The 21,829-nt window shown below is 38.4% G+C and overlaps 1 protein-coding gene across 1 annotated transcript in view; it reads left to right on the top strand.

The window, feature by feature from the left end:
* LOC121322088 (ELAV-like protein 2) overlaps nucleotides 1-21,829 on the top strand; it is a 78,953-nt gene that overhangs the window by 51,902 nt on the left and 5,222 nt on the right. The window contains exons 5-6 of the mRNA XM_041261604.1: nucleotides 4,371-4,474; nucleotides 21,145-21,298. Of these exons, the coding sequence (XP_041117538.1) occupies nucleotides 4,371-4,474; nucleotides 21,145-21,298 (258 nt within the window). The remainder of the gene's footprint in view (nucleotides 1-4,370; nucleotides 4,475-21,144; nucleotides 21,299-21,829) is intronic.

Here is a 21,829-nt window from a genome sequence, read left to right on the forward strand (position 1 = left end):
GCAGTCTGGTACCAAGTCATGTGATTTATTTTTTCAAGTTTTTAATAAAATATATTGGGTAAATGTGTGCATGGTCTGTGGGTGTGGTACATCTGTAGTAAAATCCTGGTCCCAACCCATTCTGGATTAGACAGGCTTCACTATCTTGTATACTGTGGTGGTGTTTCATGCATTGCATAAATCAAAACCAAACAACTGACCCTGCTTGTACAAAGGGTGCACAACCTGTGGGCTGAGTAAATCCCAGATGGTCCCTGAAATAGCGCTCTACTTAAATGTTACCACATGCTGATATTGCCTTTTGCAGTAATAGAAGTAACCCACTTGCACAGTTAGTCAGGTAAGTGTGTGTCATCTTGTGGAAGGTTAGGAACTATTCTATTTTAAATAGTGGTGGAGCGAACAAAGGGTTTTCATGTATGGCTTTTCGCTTATAATTTGAATGTTCGTTTTATTTAAAAAAAAAAAATAACCATTATATTGATCTGTACGCAGGCAGAGATGTTTTATAGCATCAGGTGGCATGGCTGTGGCCCTCTGTGCCTTTTTTACAGTAAGACCTAATATGTAACATTTTAAAATAGAAAATGTTACATAAAAAAAAAAAAAAAAAAACAATTACTTGCATTTGTCCTTGAAGAAAATACCATAGCGCTTGTCTTACTAGAATTAGACGTGTTAGATTGAGGCTCATTGAATGGAATTGAAATCGGCCTGCAAATTGATTGCCAAGGTAGGGGAGGGATTACATGAGTATAAAATAGTATTCTCTGCATAAAGAGGGTACTCTGTTTAATGTTATCATTGATGTTAATATATATGATGAACAGTAACGGGCCAAAAATAGATCCTTGAACACCCTTATTTAGCAAAACAGGATTTGACATCATATTTGCATGTTTGACAGTCTGATCTGTTAGTAAGGTAATGAAACCGTCCAGCTGTTTGCAATCCAATATCGGCACACAATTTGAGTAATGCATGATCAACTATCAAAAGCCTTGGAAATATCAATGTCATCCATAACTTTTAATGGTGCAGTCACAGTATTATGACCTGACCTAAAACCAGCTTGCATGTTTAAAATGTTTGCATCCAAGTAACATTTCAGTTGATTACTGATCAGATTCACAAATTTTGTCCAAAACTGACACATTGGAAACTGGTCTGTAATTGTTAATGTCAGACTAATTAACAAGCATACATTTGAGTGCAGCAGTCTCATTGAGGTTTGGCATTTTTTACGTGGTGTGGTCCTGGCCCAGACAAGGAGCTTGTTTTATTATCAAGTGTAATACATGTAATTGTTCTGTCTCCTTTTACTGTCATAGTAAGGGTCATCACAATCTTTATTATTCTCCATTATTTTGTATAGTGCTTAGGGCATTTATTTACAAAATTTTCCAGAAGCCCTGCCGACCTGTTGAGACCCAGCGTTATTTATGTAACATCACTAACCTCTTCAGATAATGTACTTCAGATGCAATCATGGAGAAGCCACTAACTTAAAACCTTATAGCATTAACATCACTAAATTTCAACATTGTTAAAAGGATGTGTCCGTGGGTATTATGTAAGGTTTTATTTTATAACAATGCTACTGTATTGTACACCCCCAAAGTATAAAGCAAAAGTAAAAAGATTTGCAAAACGTTTGGAAATTAACAAGAACGAATCTGCATTGAAAAACTGCATTGCCTCTAATTAATAAAATCCACTAAAGACCACATCCAGTATATGACCCACATTGTATTCATAACTCGCTGCTTACAAAAGACTTGCTGATTTTTTTTTTTTTTTTTTTTTTATTGGCAGTTTTACAGTGACAAATAAAACCTACTACAGAAAGTAGGCAAAAAAACTTAACAAACAAGTTAAACAATTGGAAAGGCAAGTTTAAATTGAGACAGCTTTTAAATATGCATAGGCTCAGATTCCATGATCACTTTTGGAAGTGCATGGAAAATGAGGCAACTTTTTTCATTCGATCATTTACACATACTGTTCTTTTAAATGCATTGGTTCTTATTTCTAAAGAACTGATTGGCCCAAATTTGTATGTATAATAAATATAGAACATGTAGTGTATTGCAGTACTATGCGTAATTTATTTGAAATGTCTACTAAACCATACACGTTTTTGACCCAAATAGCCTTCCATATGTGATTTACGTCACCTGCCAGCCCTGCTGCTGCCTACCCCTATGCACACTACACACGCCCCTGCCAGCCTCGGGTCCGCCCTGGACTGGTTCACCAGGCTACAGTCGGAGTGTATACCTATGTCCACCTCTGACACTAGTGTAGCAATCTCTGTAAACGCAGCCAGGTGCATCACTCTGGGAAAAGCAGTCCACACACAGGCGGAGGGTGGGCGCGTTAAACCCGGGACCTCTCTCACTAAAGCATAGCGCCGATACTGCTGTACAAAGGAGCTGTCTCTTCTAGTGTGTCAGTGAAACACCAACCATAATATTTCCATTGGCATACATTAGTGGTTTAAACTATTTCCACTTATTTGAAATGTACTGTTGAGTGCTAATCTGTACATTCTACTTTGTCCCCAGCATTTAAATAATGCTGAGGACAACAAACATATCCGCATGATGTAAACAATCCAAGTGAGGGTTGCAGTCTTGACCCCCAGCATGCTACATACTTGCGGTCAAAACGTGTGGCAGCTAATGCAAAAATGGTATCTTTCACAGTAAAATGTATTTGCAACCACGGAGCATACTACTTACCTTCATGCTTCAGTACGTGTTGCCAATTAAGAAAATATACATTTTCAATAGTTTTAGAAAATACAGTAATATGAATTGTATACAGTATTCTGTTTGTAAACATGTAACATTTCGTTCTGTAGATTCACAATTAATATAGGCCCATATATTTGATATAGAAGTTCGCTTTTATACATGGGATTTAAAAAAAAAAAAAAAAAAAAAAAAACCTACGAAGCCCTGGTACCTGGAATCTGTAGATTTCCTGTAAAATCAACTTCAGTGACTGCTAAACTGTTAAGCTAAAAGGACTGGTGTGCAAAAATATTCTGCACAGCATTAACAATATGTAAGGTACGTGCATAAAGACTTTTGTTCAGTTTAAGAAGCCTAAAATTAGGTAGATCAATACTTTGCAATTATGGTGCATTTTAAATGTTTATAAATTATTCTGTGATTTTCATATTGAAGTGCAATAACATATTGCATTTTAACGTTAAAGGCATATTATGTAAGGACTGGGAATCGCCAACTCTCCTTCAATTGTTGCTGTACTACAGTATACTGCAGTTTTGATAGGAAGGCTGACAAGTGTCTGGGTTTGGTCTGTGGAAAAGGTGGCAAACCTAGGTGGAGCGCTAGTTATAAAGGCTGTAGTGTATAGAGGTGTGTGTGTGGCTTTTTGCTCGGGCATAGGGGCGATGCTGGGTTAATCTGGTCCTTGTTATGATCTAATGGCTTTTTTTTTCTTTTTGCTGAGATTTAGAAGTTGAAAAATTGAAGGCTCTGAAATTAACTAATTGTGCTTCATATTGAGTATCGCTATTTGGAATGAGGATATTCAGTCTTGTGTTTTAATAGATGTGTCAGGCTTGCTTCATAAACTGAGATGTTGTGTAGTCTAAGTGGTAAAATGTTACATTTGGACTTCCATGCTGTATACAAACGATAAATACATGGATGTACTGTCAGGTATTAAACTATAAAGTTGTAATGGTGCAGTATGGCTTGAAATTCAACCCTGTACATTTGGTCTGTTAGTAATTCTGTTTACATTTTTGGGAGTATAGGCAGCTATGAAAAAGGAACTTGCATCTTGGTTGAGACCATTTAGCCTAAGTGGCCTAATTTGCTCAAATTCCTTGTTATAAACTGAAATTATTTGAAGCATAGATAAGATATTACCATCGCCATTATATTGGCTTTCTTCTACACTACATTTTATGCCCCAATAAAGTACTTTTGTGACATGCTAGTTTTAATGTAGTGCTTTACGTGTTAATTGATTAACCTTGCATTCATATTTAAATAGTGCATTTAGTGGCTTCCCTTATGTCTTTGGATGTGGACAATGTACTGAGGTTTTTTTTTTTTGGGGGGGTGGGGTGGAGAAATAAATCGTCAAATAAATTGACAATGTAGTGTCTTTCCACTATAATGGCTCATTAAGTGTTAAAATAAAACCCCTGTTCTGCCACATTTGCTGGCAGCAAATGTTATAAAAATATTTTTAGTATTGTAGTTGGTTGAAATGAAGGCTGTTAAGAGTACACCTTTCTAGCAGAATAACTGTCATTACTTCAAAAACCAGAGGTTAGAACAAAAACGAACATCTGTAGTCTAAAAATGTTCCTTGTCTGTTTGCAGGGCAGAGCCTAGGGTATGGATTTGTGAACTATGTGGACCCAAAAGATGCTGAAAAAGCCATCAATACATTAAATGGCCTGAGACTTCAGACCAAAACCATAAAGGTAAGCAGTGTGTAGATTAGTAAAAAAATCATATTACTAAGGGTGTGTGGTTCAAAATGCACAGGAGAATGTGTGAACTACCTATTAAAGGTACAAAGTGCTATACTGTAATGGTATTTGGCACATTTTGTGAGGGGGGGGGGTTCTTAATTCTCAGACTTGCACAAAATGTGTCCTAAAGTTGCCTTGGCTGCTCTTGAGCATCATAAACACCTATGCATGGTTGATTTTACATTGAACTAGTACAAATGCCTATAGGCTAATAAGTTTGTTCAAAGTTGTAGATACTGTCTAGCAAACCATCAGGCAAGTGGACATTACAAGTGGATTTTAAAATAATTGAAGTATGTTTGGTAATTCGGTAAGTCATGTTTTATGACATTAGAAAAGTTGAGGGGACTTCAGAAATGTGCCTTTTTTTGTGTGTGCAACTCCTTGCCTTTTGCATTAATGGTAGCGTTGCAGGGCATGAAGTTAAGGTCATGAAGGGCACAGCAATGTTGCCTTCATTGGGCATGAAGATTTAGGGGCACCAAGAAAGTTCTAGGGGGCAGAATAAGGCAAAATTATAAATCCAACCCAAGGGCACAGACTTTTTTTTTTTTTTTTTTATGGATTCACAATTCACAACAACAAAGTTTGAAATTCAAAAAACGCAATTCAATGTTTTCTGGGTGATTCACACACTATTACAAAAATATATTTTTTCCATTTTTTTAAAATCTAATTAAAACAAACTTTCATAATGGTGGGGGGGGGGGGAATTTGGCAAAAAAATTCAGGGTATTTTTTACTAAACTTGGTCACACACCACTGACTGATTAGACTGGAGGCTTAGACCAATACCTTGAACTTCACAAATAACTTCTGATCACAAATGCATTCTACTCCAATACAACCTCTGTACAGTTCCTCCTTTTAATAATCACAAACATTCATTTGTAAGGATGCAACAGGTATTATTTTTTTTTTTTTGTTGAGTGCTAGTACAATCAGCCTGTTAAGAGCTAAATATAACACTTGTATGTGTCCTGTAACTAAAGCTCTTTTAAAACCCTCTATGCCAGCGGTTCTCCATCTGTGGTCTGTGGACAACTGGTGGTGGGCCAGCTCCTTTTCAGGTGGTCTGTGGAAAGGTTACATAATTATGGAAAGGGAGCAGCAGCACAGTTTTTATAGATCCCATTGCAAACCCAAAATCTGAGACCTTAAACTCTGCTACAGATGCTGGAAAATGTATATATGGAGAATATCTGTTAACCCTTTGCATTCAATTTACACCGTCGGGTCCAATTTATTTTCACACGCGCTGTTTATTTTACACGCTGTTGTGAAATATTGAGTAAAACAAGTTCAAAGGCATTGAATCGCAAAAGGACACTCAGTACTGTATCTTCAGCCAAGCCCCACCCCTTCACTGTATTTCACATGCCTCTTTAGATGTGCATACTGATAAATCCTCTTCTGTTCACTTATCACCAAACTCCTCAATGCAATTGAAGTCATTATTTTATTACTATAACATCTCAAAAAGCTCTGCAAATGTCCCTGATATTCTTTCTGCACTGAATGCAGAAGCAGCTATATTTGTTTGTCGGTGTTCTCTGTAGTGCATGGGGCTATGAAGCCTTGTGGTTTTTTTTTTTTTTTTTTAAAAAAGGCTCATCGGTTTCACTGGGCCATTGAATGATTTTCTGTTTTTTCCCAGAGATGTCTTTCTGATGTAGGACATGGTTCTACATCGGACTGGAAGGGAAAATTGTAATGTTGGGCCTGGTCTGATGTAGGACCGCAAACGGTCAACTGTTATTTTAGACTCCAATTATATACAGTGGCTTGCAAAAGTATTCAGACCCCTGACTAATTCTCTCATTACTGAATTACAAACGGTACATTTAAATTTCGGTCTGTTTTGATATTTTATTTTAAAACCCTTAAATTCAAAATCAATTATTGTAAGGTGACATTGGTTTTATGTTGGGAAATATTTAAGAAAAATAAAAACTGAAATATCTTGCTTGCATAAGTATTCAACCCCCACACATTAATATTTGATAGAGCCACATTTCGCTGTAATAACAGCTTTAAGTCTTTTGGGGTAAGTATGTACCAGCTTTGCACACAGTGTCGGAGTGATTTTTGACCCATTCTTCTTGGCAGATTTGCTCCAGGTTGTTCAGGTTGGTTGGACGATGCTTGTGGACCGCAATTTTCAAATAGTGCCACAGATTCTCAATGGGATTGAGATCAGGACTTTGACTGGGCCACTGTAGGACATTCACCTTTTTGTTCTTGAGCCACTCCAGTGTTGCTTTGGCCTTGTGCTTGGGATCATTGTCCTGCTGAAAGGTGAATTTCCTCCCAAGCTTCAGTTTTTTAGCAGACTGAAGCAGATTCTCTTGCAGTATTTTCCTGCATTTTGCTCCATCCATTCTTTCTTCAATTGTAACAAGATGCCCAGTCACTGCTGATGAGAAGCATCTCCACAGCATGATGCTTCCACCACCATACTTCACTGTAGGGATGGTGTGTCTTGAGGCATGGGCAGTGTTAGGTTTGCGCCACACAGTGCTTTGAGTTTTGGCCAAAAAGCTCTATCTTGGTCTCGCCTGACCACAAAACCTTTTCCCATATCACAGCTGAGTCTTATGCTTTCTGGCAAACTCCAGATGTGCTTTCAGATGGTACTTTGAGTAAGGGGTTCTTTCTTGCCACCCTCCCATACAGGCCAGTGTTATGCAGAGCTCTTGATATGGTTGACTGGTGCACCATTACTCCACTCCCAGCCACTGAACTCTGTAGCTCCTTCAAAGTGATTGTTGGCCTCTCTGTGGCTTCTCTCACAAGTCTCCTTGTTTGAGCGCTGAGTTTTGAGGGACGGCCTTTTCTTGGCAGTGCCTGGGTGGTGTGATGCAGCTTCCACTTCCTGATTATTGATCCAACTGTGCTCACTGGGATATCCAAACACTTGGATATTATTTTGTACCCTTTCCCTAATCGATGCTTTTGTATTTCTTTCTCTAACTTCTGTAGAATGCTCTTTGGTCTTCATTTTCCTTCATATTCACAGCCTTACCAATGATCCTTCAACAGTGGGTTTTTTGTCCAGAAAATGTGACTGCAACTTTAATGGTTCACAGGTGGAGGCCAATGGTAAGGTAGTTGTGCATACAGTGTTTGGCGCACTCGGCAGTGGCAGCCATGACTAGCATCCCATGGTTCCATGTCTGCACGTCTTGTAAAGTGAATATTCCACTCTGTGACAAGCATCCACTCTGCATGTTATGCGTTGTGGTCCAACATGCCACGGAGGCCATGGGCCAAGAGGATTTTGTGACTTATGCGTAGCTTTTCAGCCCAGGGTATGTCGCAATAGGCTCAGAAGGGTCATGGGGATAGACGAAACCTCCCCAGATGAGAAGGGTGAAGCGCTCAAGGCAGACAGAGATACTATGGATCTATTATACTACGTACTCCCACCCGCACCAGTTTATGGGAGCCCAGGCAATGCCACAGCCTTTGGCAGAGGAGTTTAGCGGCCTCCTCGGATGAGGACTCCTTCCCCACAGATGGAGGAAGTGTCTGTGTTGCTCCCTCCCCGTGCTCTGACACAGGGTCGGTTGAGCCATTGGCAGGCCCCCCTGGCATGTACTGTCACAAGGACAGTCCCAGTGACCTGAGGCATTGCCTACAGGCCACAGCGGTGATGGAAAACAGAGCCCCTCCACAGAGCACAATTAATGCAGGGTGTGGTGCATCTGTGCAACAGCATTCCAGGAGGGAATTCCAGGGCAGTTTCCCTAGGCAACTGCCTCAGTGCTCTGCCCCAACCAGCAGTGGCCCTGAAGGCTTGTGGCCTCTGACCCATCCTTTCACCGCCCAACAACTGTAATACTGGCACGATTTGCACCTCTGACACCTGTGCTCACTACCATGCACAACTGTTACACCCCACCCCCCCGTCATTTACAGATGCATGTTGGACCATCTTCAGGTCTCGTTTCTCAAAGTAAGTATACATCTTGCTGTGCAAGTGAGCCATTCGACTCAAAGACCCCACCGCCTGCAGAGAGGGTTCTACTCTATTTTCACCCTCTTAGGCCTAAGATTAAGTTCTTGAAGGGAAGGAGGTTCCAAAGGCTGACTCGGTCATATTCTCCAGTCCGGCCGGGCGACTGGTACATCACTGTGGACTTGCGGGATGTGAATTTTCATGTTTCGGAGCACAGGAAATGCCTCAGCTTTGCTTTTCAGGGAACTGTTTGAGTTCACTGTGCTGCTATTCAGTCTCCCTAGTGCCTCGTACATTTTCATGCTATCCTGGCCCCCTAACGATTGCAGAGGTTCAAGTACTCTAACTCGCTGAGTACTCAAACTATAACTAAATCTGGCTGATTTTGTGCTCAGTCACGAGAGGGATCAGAGGCCCACATGGTGATTGTAATGCGGCATCTGTTGAGACTGGACCTCACCAACGATGTGAAAAATCTGCTTATGCCAGTGCAGTGCACGATGTACTTTTAGGCTCTGGCTGGATGTGTGCATACTTGTTGGACGACAGAGTAGCAGCTATTCAGGGTTGCCGCCCTATTCCAGTAGGGATTGAAAGTCCCCTTGGTGCGGTTCCAAAAAATGTTGGATTTGATGGCTGCAGCCATATCAGCCATCGCGCTGGGTCTATTACACATGCGCCCACTCTAAGTGTGGCTCAGTGCGTTCCATTTATGCCCCAAGTGCGACAGTGTCTCGTATGTGCTCAACGGCCCTGCAGGGTTGTGCGGATGGGAGTGTTGTTAACCTGCCAAATGGTTATGATGTACGCCTCCAACTTTACCCAGCTTCTTGCCGGTCACCTTCACGAATTTGATGCAAAAAGAGAAATGGCTTCCTCCAGTATGATGGTTTTAATCCCTCGGTAGGTGGGACCAAGGGAGTCATCCCAGGAAGGGGCCTTTCTGCAGCTCTGGTATGAAGAGCTCAGAAAATACCTACCAATAGGCAGGCATATCCTGTACGTGGACAGTGGTGGTGGTAGTCTTCTCTTTCAGGGAACCAGGGTTACGGTAAGTAACCAAACGTTTTTGTGTATTGCGCTCGCATACATGCAATACAGCAGCTTGTGAAGTAAAACACGACAGGGCTTGTGTTGTATTGCATTAACTTGGATAAATGTTAATGCAACGCACAAGTTATTGTTTATAAAATGATTACAATAAAAAATATATCCTTCTGCTTTGGAGAAAGATAGTCCCAAACAAGGTTTTTCTTTTTTTCATTTTTGTAAATCTTAAACTGGAGGTTTTCAACTTTTGTGTTTATTGTGATTTAATTCAAATGAATGAAGCCTCTGTGCTGGTCTCAGTCGCTCCTTAAACAGAGCAATTTAACCAACAATGTTAGCCTTGTTAATAACAAAGCATTTAAATATGCCAGTCATGTATTTTTGTTAATGAAGATACAGAAAAGGAGGCAAAAACACTATTCACGCATTACAACTGCTGACCCTGGAGAAGCCAATACAAAAATACATTATTGGCTTGGTCACAGACAGTCGTTGCCATTTTATGTCCGCACTGTTTACGGAGCGATTTGAGACCAGCACAGAGGCTAACTTAAAATGGAATACCGTTTTGACCAGCTAAATGCACTGAAGCATCAAGTTATCGTAACGGAGCTCTTGGATATTAAGACAAACTGTAAGTTAGTTTTGCCACTTTTTGTTTCATCAAATCAGTAAAAACACCACCTGCCCAAGCATTTGATTTAAGTTGACATGTCTCTTGCTTTTTTCGCTTCCTCCAAACTGAGGTTTTGAGTTTTGTAATTCTATGCACTTGTACGCAGTCATGCCTCTGAAAAGATCAAATGTGATCAGGAATGTCACTCATTTTTAAAAACTTTAAAAGATCTCTCAACAATGTGTATAGCGTTTTTTATATATGCTGTTTACTGAATTTAATTGAATGGCTTTGGCAAAAATAAATTCTGCCATGCATTGTACTATTTAACTACACGGTAAAAAGAACTAAACTAAATTTTAAAGGACATTGTTAAATATCAACATTATTTGAAGGATATTCACAAATATAAATATTGCTTTACTCTGTTTAGTATAAGATGGTTAAACTTTCTGATTAAGTGCACTGTGGTAATTTGGTCTATTCATTAAAATGAAAACGGTGGGTACGTTTCCAGTAAACAAACTGCTACTGGACCATTTTGCTACCTACATTCTACTACCTACTTATTAGTATCAGCACCTGTGCTCTTAACGAGGGAGAAGGGAGTAAGGTGTGTGTGTGACAGAAAAGCATCAAATAAATTGCTTAAACTCTGCTGTGTTTTTGTGAAATGCTTAAATGATCCAAATGCAGTGGAATGCAGACTGTGCAGGTGGCTCTAACATATTAAGGTGATGGGGAATCGCTGCCAGTGAACCTGGAAACGTGGTCATATTGAGCACAGTCTAACAGCATCCTTCCCTCTGTTTGTGCTTCATTAACCAATGATACAGTACATCTTGTGGCTTGGTGCTGGAAGGTGCACAGTAAAATGAATGGCAACAATACAGTATGTAGTGTCATTTTCTCACATGGCAAGATTAGATAAATTAAATTGAATTGCGACATAACTGGCGAGCTGAGCTGGTTTCCTGACGTTGGACAAACTTCCTGTGTCAGATTCCTGAATGGCAAAAGTATTTGGAATTACCTGGCTTAGTTCTGGCAATTTTAATTTTGACCTTGTTGGTAATGACATCTTCAGTCAGGGTCATAACCCAGTATAAATCTCCATTTCACTTTACACTTCAAAAGATGCAACATTTCAGTAAATTAAATGATAAACTTTGCATCCCATGCAGAGGGAGAACACAAACGTAAAACGTCATTGTGTGGTTGGCATTGCAGGGAAGATGAAGGGAGGTTTCAGTAACAAGTGACTTCTGTTTTCTATGCATTTTGTGACTGCTTATTCACTATTGCTACACCCTGTTAAATTGACTTGCCTGCATTGAACGCAAGACTGAATGTGAGTGTGTACAGAGGACTACTGACAGACATCAACTAGTCCTCAGCATTTCCAAAGTAATTAGCCTTTTTTTTTTTTTTTTTTTTTTTTTTTTTTTTGACTACTGCTTCAGAAAATTATCATCCCAGTGTTTCTTTTCATTTTTTCTTTGCTCATTCTAAATTGGACTGTTGACACCAAAACAGAACAATCTGGGGAGGATTAAATAAATGTATAAACAATATTTATTGGCCATGAGGCGAACAAACTTAAATGGTACTCCACTTCAGGTTTTTGTGTAAAAACACTAACATGTTTATGTTCTGGTGAAAGACATGATCGAAAGGGTGTTTTCAATATTTTAGCAGAACTAAAAAATACTCTGGCACATTAGTGGCTGGGATGCAAAACCGCTTTTTCATTAAGCTGGAGAACAGGGGCAGAGCATCGGCATGGTCCTTCCACCAAGAAAGAGGATCAGTTTCCACTACAGCTAATGGCATAGCAAGGTAGTGGATGGGTGTGTTTTCTAACTGTGCCTTCAAATCAAGCATCCCATTTTCGGGGGCTTGCTTCTGGTGTGGTGTGTTTTTTTTTTTTTTTTTTTTTTTTGGTCACCCCCCCCCCCCCCCCACACACACTTTTGTAATCAGTTTTAAAATACCAACTAGACTGGAAACCTGTTGAAGTCTGTCTTTCACCAGTGGATTTGGCAGAGCTGTAGCAGAGGAAGTTCCTGGAATGTCAGTAGTACTTTGGGATGCCTGTGTTAGAGTAGTTGCATTTTATTTTTTGCATCCTGCTCAGTCAGCAGGTAAATCTGTAAATATGTGCAATGGGCTCAGGACCTGACAGACATTTTCAAGAGTCTGGGTGATACAATCTGTTGGTATTAAATGCCCTGAAATGTGGTCAGAAGCAAGTACTGCACAAACTGCTTGTTGCTCCATGAACCTGGAAACAATCAAGTATGTTGATCCCTATCTTGTGAGCACGTCAAGGGGCAGCAAGTGCTGAGGAACATCCTAGTTTAACTTGCTTTTTAGTCGACTCCTTTTTTTAAAATTTTATTTGTCCCCAGCTGCAATTGGACCTTTTAACAAGACTCCTGCAGGACCTCACAGCTGTTTCAACTTGGGTCTATTTTAGGGCTTTACTGATGGCTAAATTGAGATTATGGCCAAAGCAACTTGACCGTTGCACATCCATGAGGTCATTTAAAGGCTGCCTTTACATTTGAGTCATTGTCTGTTACAGCTGCCACCTTTTTCTGAATCCAGCCCCCACTTTTCTAGTATGTAATTGAAATCTTCCACAGTGTTTTCTGCAGTGTGGTGCTTGGGCAAAAACAATGCCTCCAGACATGCAACTTCCAATCATTTCATATGTAATGGGCAGTTACCTGGCCCTGACAAACAAAAATAAATTCTTATATTCAGCCCAACTTTTTTTTTTTTTAAACTAATTTAGTTTGGGTGTGTTTATGTTTTACATCTTATTCATAAACAAAACAGCTACGTGTTAATGTATGTATTACCACCAGCAACATCTTTCAAATGTTTGTTTTTACTTTTAAATTTAATATATAAATTAAACTTAATTCTGAATGGTCATCATCTCTCCACTATGTAAACTACTTTTATAATATACACCATGTATAAGAATACATCCGTATTATAACCAGCAGATACTACTCTATTTCAGGAGGACATTGTTGTCCTGGCTTGTCGGTTGACTCATTTTAAAAGTACTATGCAAAGCAGCTAAACACAACTTGGTAGCAAAATAAAAAGCTTGTTTTGTTCAACAGTACAGAGCTATTTTAAACATTCAATATGGCCAAGGTTTTTAACTTTTAACTGTAAAGTCAGTGCTCGTTTGCGTTCTTAAAAGGAGTCCAAAATGCAAACTGTTTTGTGCATTACTAATTCGTGACTGTACATGATCAAATACATATTAAACAAATGTAAAAACACAAATTTTAGTTTCAGGTATATTCAGCGAGTAACATTCAATTAAATATACAGTAGTCAAGTTATGTTCAAGTACAGTGCACAAAGATCATTGAAAATTACAGTAGCTAAAGCATAAAATTATTTAAACCAAAATAATTCCACATTGATTAAATTTTTTGGGTGGGGTACAGTTGGTTTCTCTCCACTGTCACCTTGTAATGCGTGCCAAAAACTTACACGCAATTCAAATAATCTTCAGCAGGTGGCTCATGTAACATGACCAATCATATCATTAGAAAAGTAGATCAGTTTCTGTACTGGAGAAGAGTATGCAAGACGAAGTATACAGTATGGTACTGGCAGATCACTAAAAATTCCATCGCTGCAATTAGAACTTGTATTAATTTAGCATTACAAATTGACTGGAGGTTGACAAATCCATAAATAAATTACCGCAATATTGACGATACAATAATTGTCAGTTTATCACAATTTTATTTTATGGTCGTATTGCAACACCCCTAGTCCTCGTCACAAGCAGTTGAACACTACTAGCACACTGCAAACTCCGCTGTGGCACAATGACAGAGCATGTCCTTAAAGATTGGACCAAGGCCATGTAAAGTTTTAAGTCAGCAGCAAGATCTTGTAATCTCTTCTAAATTTTACAGGCAACCAATGAAAAGATGCCAACATTGGAGATGTGATCATGCTTTCTTCTTGTCAAAACCTGTGAAGCACTATTTTGCATATACTGCAACCTATGAACTAGTTTTTCAATGTTTGGGATTAATATAGCTTCTCTTGCCATCACCTCTTATTCCTTAAACTATCGGAAAAGACAATTGGATACAGTTGCAAGTTTTACAAGCCTCCTATCAACCATTAATATTGATCACATGGGGCCCACTTTTCTAAGTTAATGCAACCTAAGATGTTTCACTCACAAGGCAATAAAACTATAGTTGAAAGGGGAAGAATAAATTATGATTGGAATTAAGTTTGCCTATTTCCTTTTTGAAGTTAACTGTGGGAAAGGATGTTTAGCCAAAGGTGTCATTTCCTTAAACACAATACAGTGCAATCGTCTTTTCAAGTTGTCAATATTTAGGGTACCCAAACTTGCTTGCAATCTTGCTTTCCTGCTCCAGCAATCAATATTAAACCAGGTTGTCTACTTAACTAAAAATAAAACGCAGTTGATTTTGTGAACTACAGTCAAATGTATTTCTCAAACACATTAGAAAATGTGTGACTCAATCCCAAATGCAGTTTTAGAGAAATAATTACTGTGTTCTGTGGTATAACATGCACCTGTTTTCAAGTCAAAGTATATTTTAATTTCTTTAAAGTTTGGTTTTATATCTATATGAATATATTAGTGGTGCAGTTGGCAACCTAATTTACTCGCTTTGAATATGTAGCCTAGCAACGTGTTGGTGTTTTATCTTCCGTACATACTAGCACTGAAACTCATTCACGCACTCGTAGTTTTAATTCAAGCCGGCATCAAACTTCAAACTGGGTTGTAATTTGATGCATAGATTCTCCAAATGCGTAATCGAAGCTTGGGAAATTAAGGAGATAGAGGCCTTGATTTAATTGTTGAACCACTAGAATATACATAGCTGTGTAGACATGACCTGATTTGTTGTGAAGCCTGATTTAAAAACAATAACAGGAGAGGCCTATTTTTGAAAAAAGTGTGTGTGTATATATATGTGTGTATATATATGTGTGTATATGTATATATATATATATATATATATATATATATATATATATATATATATATATATATATATATATATATATATATACACACACACACACAGTGCCTTGCAAAACCAATTCTCTCATATTACTGAATTACAAATGGTACATTGAAATTTCATTCTGTTTTGATTTTTCTTTTTTTAAATGCTGAAACTCCAGAATCAATTATTGTAAGGTGACATTGGTTTTATGTTGGGAAATATTTAAGAAATAAAAAAACTGAAATATCTTGCTTGCATAAGTATTCAACCCCTGTGCTGTGGAAGCTCCCAGTTTGCACTGATAAAAGAAATTGTCTTAACGAGGACACAATTACCTTACCATTGGCCTCCACCTGTGAACCATTAAAGTTGCTGTCACATTTTCTGGATAAAAACCCCACTGTTGAAGGATCATTGGTAAGGCTGTGAATCTGAAGGAAGATGAAGACCAAAGAGCATTCTACAGAAGTTAAAGATAAAGTTATACAAACACATAGATTAGGGAAAGGGTACAAAATAATATACAAGTGTGTGGATATCCCAGTGAGCACAGTTGGATCAATAATCGGGAGGTGGAAGCGGCATCACACCACCCAGGCACTGCCAAGAAAAGACCGTCCCTCAAAACTCAATGCTCAAACAAGGAGGAGACTTGTGAGAAGCCACAGAGCTACAGAGTTCAGTGGCTGGGAGTGGAGTAATGGTGCACCAGTCAACCATATCAAGAGCTCTGCATAACACTGGCCTGTATGGGAGGGTGGCAAGAAAGAAGCAGTTACTCAGTAGCATCTGAAAGCACATCTGGAGTTTGCCAGAAAGCATGAGAGTGACCCAGTTGCGATGTGGGAAAAGGTTTTGTGGTCAGATGAGACCAAGATAGAGCTTTTTGGCCAAAACTGAACGTGCTATGTGTGGTGCAAACCTAACACTGCCTATGCCTCAAGACGCACCATCCCTACAGTGAAGTATGGTGGTGGCAGCATCATGCTGTGGGGATGCTTCTCATCAGCAGTGACTGGGCATCTTGTTACAATTTTGAAGGAAGAATAGATGGAGCAAACTACAGGAAAATACTGCAAGAGAATCTGCTTCAGTCCGCTAAAAAACTGAAGCTTGGGAGGAAATTCACCTTTCAGCAGGACAATGATCCCAAGCACAAGGCCAAAGCAACACTGGAGTGGCTCAAGAACAAAAAGGTGAATGTCCTACAGTGGCCCAGTCAAAGTCCTGATCTCAATCCCATTGAGAATCTGTGGCACTATTTGAACGTTGCGGTCCACAGGCGTCGTCCAACCAACCTGAACAACCTGGAGCAAATCTGCAAAGAAGAATGGGCCAAAATTACTGTCACTGTGTGCAAAGCTGGTATATGCTTACCCCAAAAGACTTAAAGCTGTTATTGCAGCGAAATGTGGCTCTAGCAAATATTAATGTGTGGGGGTTGAATACTTATGCAAGCAAGATATTTCAGTTTTTTATTTTACATATTTCCCAACATAAAACCAATGTCACTTTACAATAATTGATTTTCAGTTTCAGTGTGTTAAAATATCGAACAGAACTAAATTTCAATGTACTATTTGTAATTCAGTAATATGAGAGAATTGCTCAGGGGTCTGAATATAAGTGCCTTGGAAAAGTGTGTGTGTGTGTATATAGATAGATAGATAGATAGATAGATAGATAGATTATATATATATATATATATATATATATATATATATATATATATATATATAAAAATATTACACACACAGTACCAGTCAAAAGTTTGAGTACACCTGCTTGAAACCAGGTTTTTCATGATTTATTTGCGCTTTTAACTGTATAAACTTGTTATAAACAAATTTCATTGTGTACTTATAAGCTGAATCATAAGTGATTTGCATTCAGAAATTTAATTTTAAATGAAAATGTAAATCTTGTCAATTTCAATGAAATGGTCACCCAAAGCAAGGGGATTTCAGTCTGAAGCCCAAGTCAGTTAAGTCTGAAATGTGTATAACGCGGTGTTAGAACACTGGCTTAAGTTGGCCTAAATCTTTGTTAGATTTTCTGAGTTAACTAGCATGTTACCTAATTAACCTTTCCTCACCAATTATTGTTAACAGGTGAGGATCCATGATTACTATAAATATAGGTAGCATAGGCACATGTTTGTCATTCCTGAATGTAAGGGAGCAGAAAAATGGCGAAATATGCTCAGTTAAGCAGAGATGGTTTGAAATTTGAGAAATGAAGGTCAATCTTTAAGACAAATCCAAAGAACTTTCCAAGTGATAACTGCTGTGATCAAGACCATCAAACGATTTGAAGAAACTGGCACTCCTGAGGACCAAACAAGGTCAGGCAGGCCAAGGGTGACCTCAGAATCTGATAACAAGTTCATTCGAGTCAGTCAACGAAACCAGCAATTAATTGCCCCTGAAATACAAGCTCGGCTAAATGCTACTAGAAGTACAGATGTTTCAACATCAGCTGTTCGGAAGAGAGTGTGTGAAGCTGGCCTAACTGGAAGAATTGCTGCAAAGAAACCATTGAGTGCAGAATAAGTAGTAGAGACTTGCCTGGGCCGGAAAACACAAACTGGACGTTTGTGGAGTGGAAGTCTGTCTTGTGGACAGATGAGTCAAAATTTGAAATGAGTCCAACTGCAGAGTATTTGTAAGACGCAGAGAGGGTGAGCGCATAAGTTCTGCATGTGTGGTTCCCACTGTCAAGCATGGAGGAAGCAGTGTCATGGTCTGGGGTTGCTTTGCTGGTGACCAGAGTTGGTGATCTTACAAAGTCCATGGCAAGCTCAACCAGCATGGCTTTCATAGCATACTTCAGAGGCATGCCATTCCATCAGCTAGTTGGGTAGTCCTTCATTCTTCAGTAAGATAATGACCTGAAACACACCTCAAAATTGTACAAGAACTATCTGGAGAAGGAAAGTGAAGGACAACTCAATCTAATGACCTGGCCTGCCCAGTCTCCAGACCTCAGTCCCATAGAACTTGTATGGAACGAACTGGACAGAAGTCAAAGCAAAGCTACCCACAAGTGCCCTACTTCTCTGGGAATTGCTGCAGAAGAGCTGGGGAGACATGTCGGGTGACTTCCTGCTGAAACTTGTTAACCGAATGCCTCGTGTTTGTGAGGCTGTTAAGGCAAAGGGTGGCTATTTTTGAGGAATCCAAGATTGAGACAATTTTCAATTTTCTTGAACATTGCTTTGATACTCCTTGTTTTGTATATTGTAACGTGTGTTTTACGTTTCAGGTATTTACAGAAACGTATGACATAAAACATTGTCAATTATGAAAAAAAAACTAGTTTCCAGTAAGTGTACTCACACTTTTGACTGGTACTGTGTATGTGTAACCAAATTTTTGGGCGATCCTTTTTTTTTTTTTTTTTTTTTTTTTTTTTTTTTTTTTTTTTTTTTTTTTTTTTGTTTTTTTACTATCAGTGTTAGTCTTCAGGAACAGCTGTGATATGAAAAGTACAATCTAAACTTCCTTAATTCCTTTTGAATGTAAACATCAATCTCTCTTTCCTACTTTCACCTGGAGAGTCCTTTTTAGGTCTTGAAAGCTTGTGAATAATTTAGTTAGTCCAATAAAAGGTATCTCTTCTCATTCTAATTGCAATATTCAAAGATTTGTGTTTTGAAATCAGCAACTTCAAATACTACTAGTACCATAGCACAATATTAGCCCTTTAAAAACATATTGATATTTCTTGGTTTCAAATGCAGTAACAAAATGGCCTGTATCAGGGCTCACTAAAACTTTTTCCCATTGAGGGTCCAGGACTGAAGGTCCCAGTGAAATGTTGGGGGTCTTAGTGTTATGATACCTGTTTTTCTTTTTAGTTTTGACAATAACAATTTACTGTGAACTAAGTATGTGCTTGCCCACATTCTGTAAATTGTATATACAAATTGCCCTACAGTAGGAATTTGTTCTATTGATCTGTTGTGCTGACATAATTATATCCTTCACAGTAAGGAATATCCAAATGGTCACAGATTTCACGGAACCTGTGAATTGCCATTTGTTTCCATTGTGAAAATAGGAAGTGAGCAGTACACTTAACGGTTGACATTGTAAAATTCGTAGTCTTACAACCAGACTTTAAATGTCCAATGTAACAAATCATCAACACAAATTACAAGGGATATATGTTAATTAAAAGGTAAGCATATTCCTGTTATGTGTTTTTTTTTTTAGCTGTGACTGCCATAACTTTTACTGTTTCAATTGTATCCTTTTACTTATTGTTCTCCAAGCCCTGAACAGTTCCCTTTTAAAAGGTCCTGTCTATCTCTGTGTCATGAACTGTATATGAAATGTATCATGTTCTATGTTCGGTCTTTAAACTCTCCTGCTTCATGGTGCAGTTTTAAGTAATGGATTTCAACAGGATGTTTCTTCCACATGGCTGTTGCACTTGCAGGGGTCTGCAGTTTTTTCTAAATGTGTTATGTACATAATGGTTTTGGACAGTGATTTTATGTAACTGCTGCCTGGCAACATTAATTATTTCCTTGGAAGGAAATGCTACAGAGTGTGAATGAGAAAGTATTACACCCTTTATGAATTCAAATAGCAAAATCACTTTCAGACAGATGTATTTCCTAATAGAATGTTACATAAGTGACGTTACTTCAACAATGTAAAGTGGGGGAAATGTGCAATTACTTTTAGAAAATTGTTTTGTGTGGAGCTGCAGTGTTTAGGCCAACCTAATGTAGTAATTTAGTCATCGAGGTAATAAAGGACCTAAGGTACCTTAGTTTTTACTAAATGGTTCATTACTGTGCAATAGTGGTGCATACTGTAAAATGGAATCAAAGTCTGAAATTGCAGTGTTTTGGTCGGTAAGATTTCCAAGTAATTGGACCAGTGATCAGGTAGTCTTGCATGCTAGTAATTTAAAGGTCCAATTTGGGTAGAATCAACTAACATGATGCAAGTTTAGTTCATGCCTTTGGTTTTGTGTGTTGTTTTTTTAATGGCCAATTGCATTTACTATAACCTTTTACGTTGTAGGTTAAGGATTGATACCAGTGCAGTAGTTTTAATAAGTTTAGGTGTGAAACTGAAAGATTTGTTTGCCTCAAATTTAGTTGTGGAAGTTTTAACATCAAACTTATTATGGTTTATCCTTTCTAGTTAATGAATTGTTGGCCTTCAGTCAAGGTACTAGCTCGTCAATTATTGCTCCAGGATAAGTTATTTTTTGACAAACGCAAACGAGCATTTCAGTTCTACATATTCTGAGGGTATTAAGGGGAGTTTAATTTTTTTTTTATATGTAAGTAGTGTAAATTATGTTTTTGCAAAACTTCAAACTACAAGTTTAAGAAAGTTGAAGAAAAAATTGTTCATTTTGAAATGAACAAAAGCAATGACTGCAGAACCATTTTTTTCCCCCACAATCCTAGTAATTGAAGCAATATATAGATTAATCAACAAGATAGTTTCATGCAGCATTCCTGATGAATACGGTGTTACTGGAGTACGTAAGGAAAGGGCAAAAGATAAGTTATTGTGGTGTCGTTCTTTGCTTCTGAGGAAATAATTGACATTTAACATTATACACGACATAGTATTGAACAGCAAACCAATTCCATAGTTATAGAGTTAGTCAGTCAGTTTAATGATGAGGCATGCATATTTGATTGTTTCCCCAGCCCAACTAATGTAGGTCTATATTTGATGGCCATAGTTTGATAGTTGAGCAAAATTAACTAACACTGTTAGAACTACTTCTGTGGGAAATTTATTTTTTTCTTCACAGGATTAAAATGCTGAAGCACTGCTGAAACCGGGGGGGGGGGGGTTGGTGTATGTCTGTACTGCACACTTTTTTTAAAATTGTTTTGTGCATATATCTAGTGCTAATAAATGCATGTGCGGAATCGGACATGAATATCAACTTTTCCTTGTGGTTTTTGCAGGTTTCATTTGCCCGTCCAAGCTCGGCTTCCATTAGAGATGCAAATCTGTATGTGAGTGGACTTCCAAAAACCATGACTCAGAAAGAACTGGAACAGCTCTTTTCTCAGCATGGACGCATCATTACCTCTCGTATTCTGGTGGACCAAGTTACTGGTGAGTAGGCAGACTTGCACTGTCTTTCACTTTTAGATTGGCAGCCAGTAAATTATGCCTTCAAATGCAGCTCTGTTGCCTACAGAATATATCAAAGCTGGCGATATGTCGGCCTGAAAATGCAATTTTCTGCTGGAACCATTCATAAATATGTATAGACAAAAAGATTGCAGACTGCAGGATGCTAGACATTGTATTTTCTACCCTGAAGGTGCAGGTTTAATGCCTGTTTCGCGGCTAGCAATAAAATAAATGTAAGGCTGCTATATGTCTATTTCCAAGCTTCTATGTGAAAATAGTCCAAGCGCTCCTTATAATAAACAATCTCCAAGTGATTTTTTTATTGTAAAATGTACAGTATGTTCTGAGGCAAGGATTATGGACAAGGGTCTGACTGGTAATTTGCTGCCAAGGTAACTTTCAGGTTTTATATAGAAAGGCATGCCTGGAAGTTTGGTTACTCAGTGCTCAGTAGGTTACTGGCAAAGGTATGGAGTTTGTATTTTGAAACAAATATATAAATTTGAGCAT

The sequence above is a fragment of the Polyodon spathula genome, chromosome 1, assembly GCF_017654505.1.
Source record: "Polyodon spathula isolate WHYD16114869_AA chromosome 1, ASM1765450v1, whole genome shotgun sequence".
Classification (NCBI taxonomy): Eukaryota; Metazoa; Chordata; class Actinopteri; order Acipenseriformes; family Polyodontidae; genus Polyodon; species Polyodon spathula.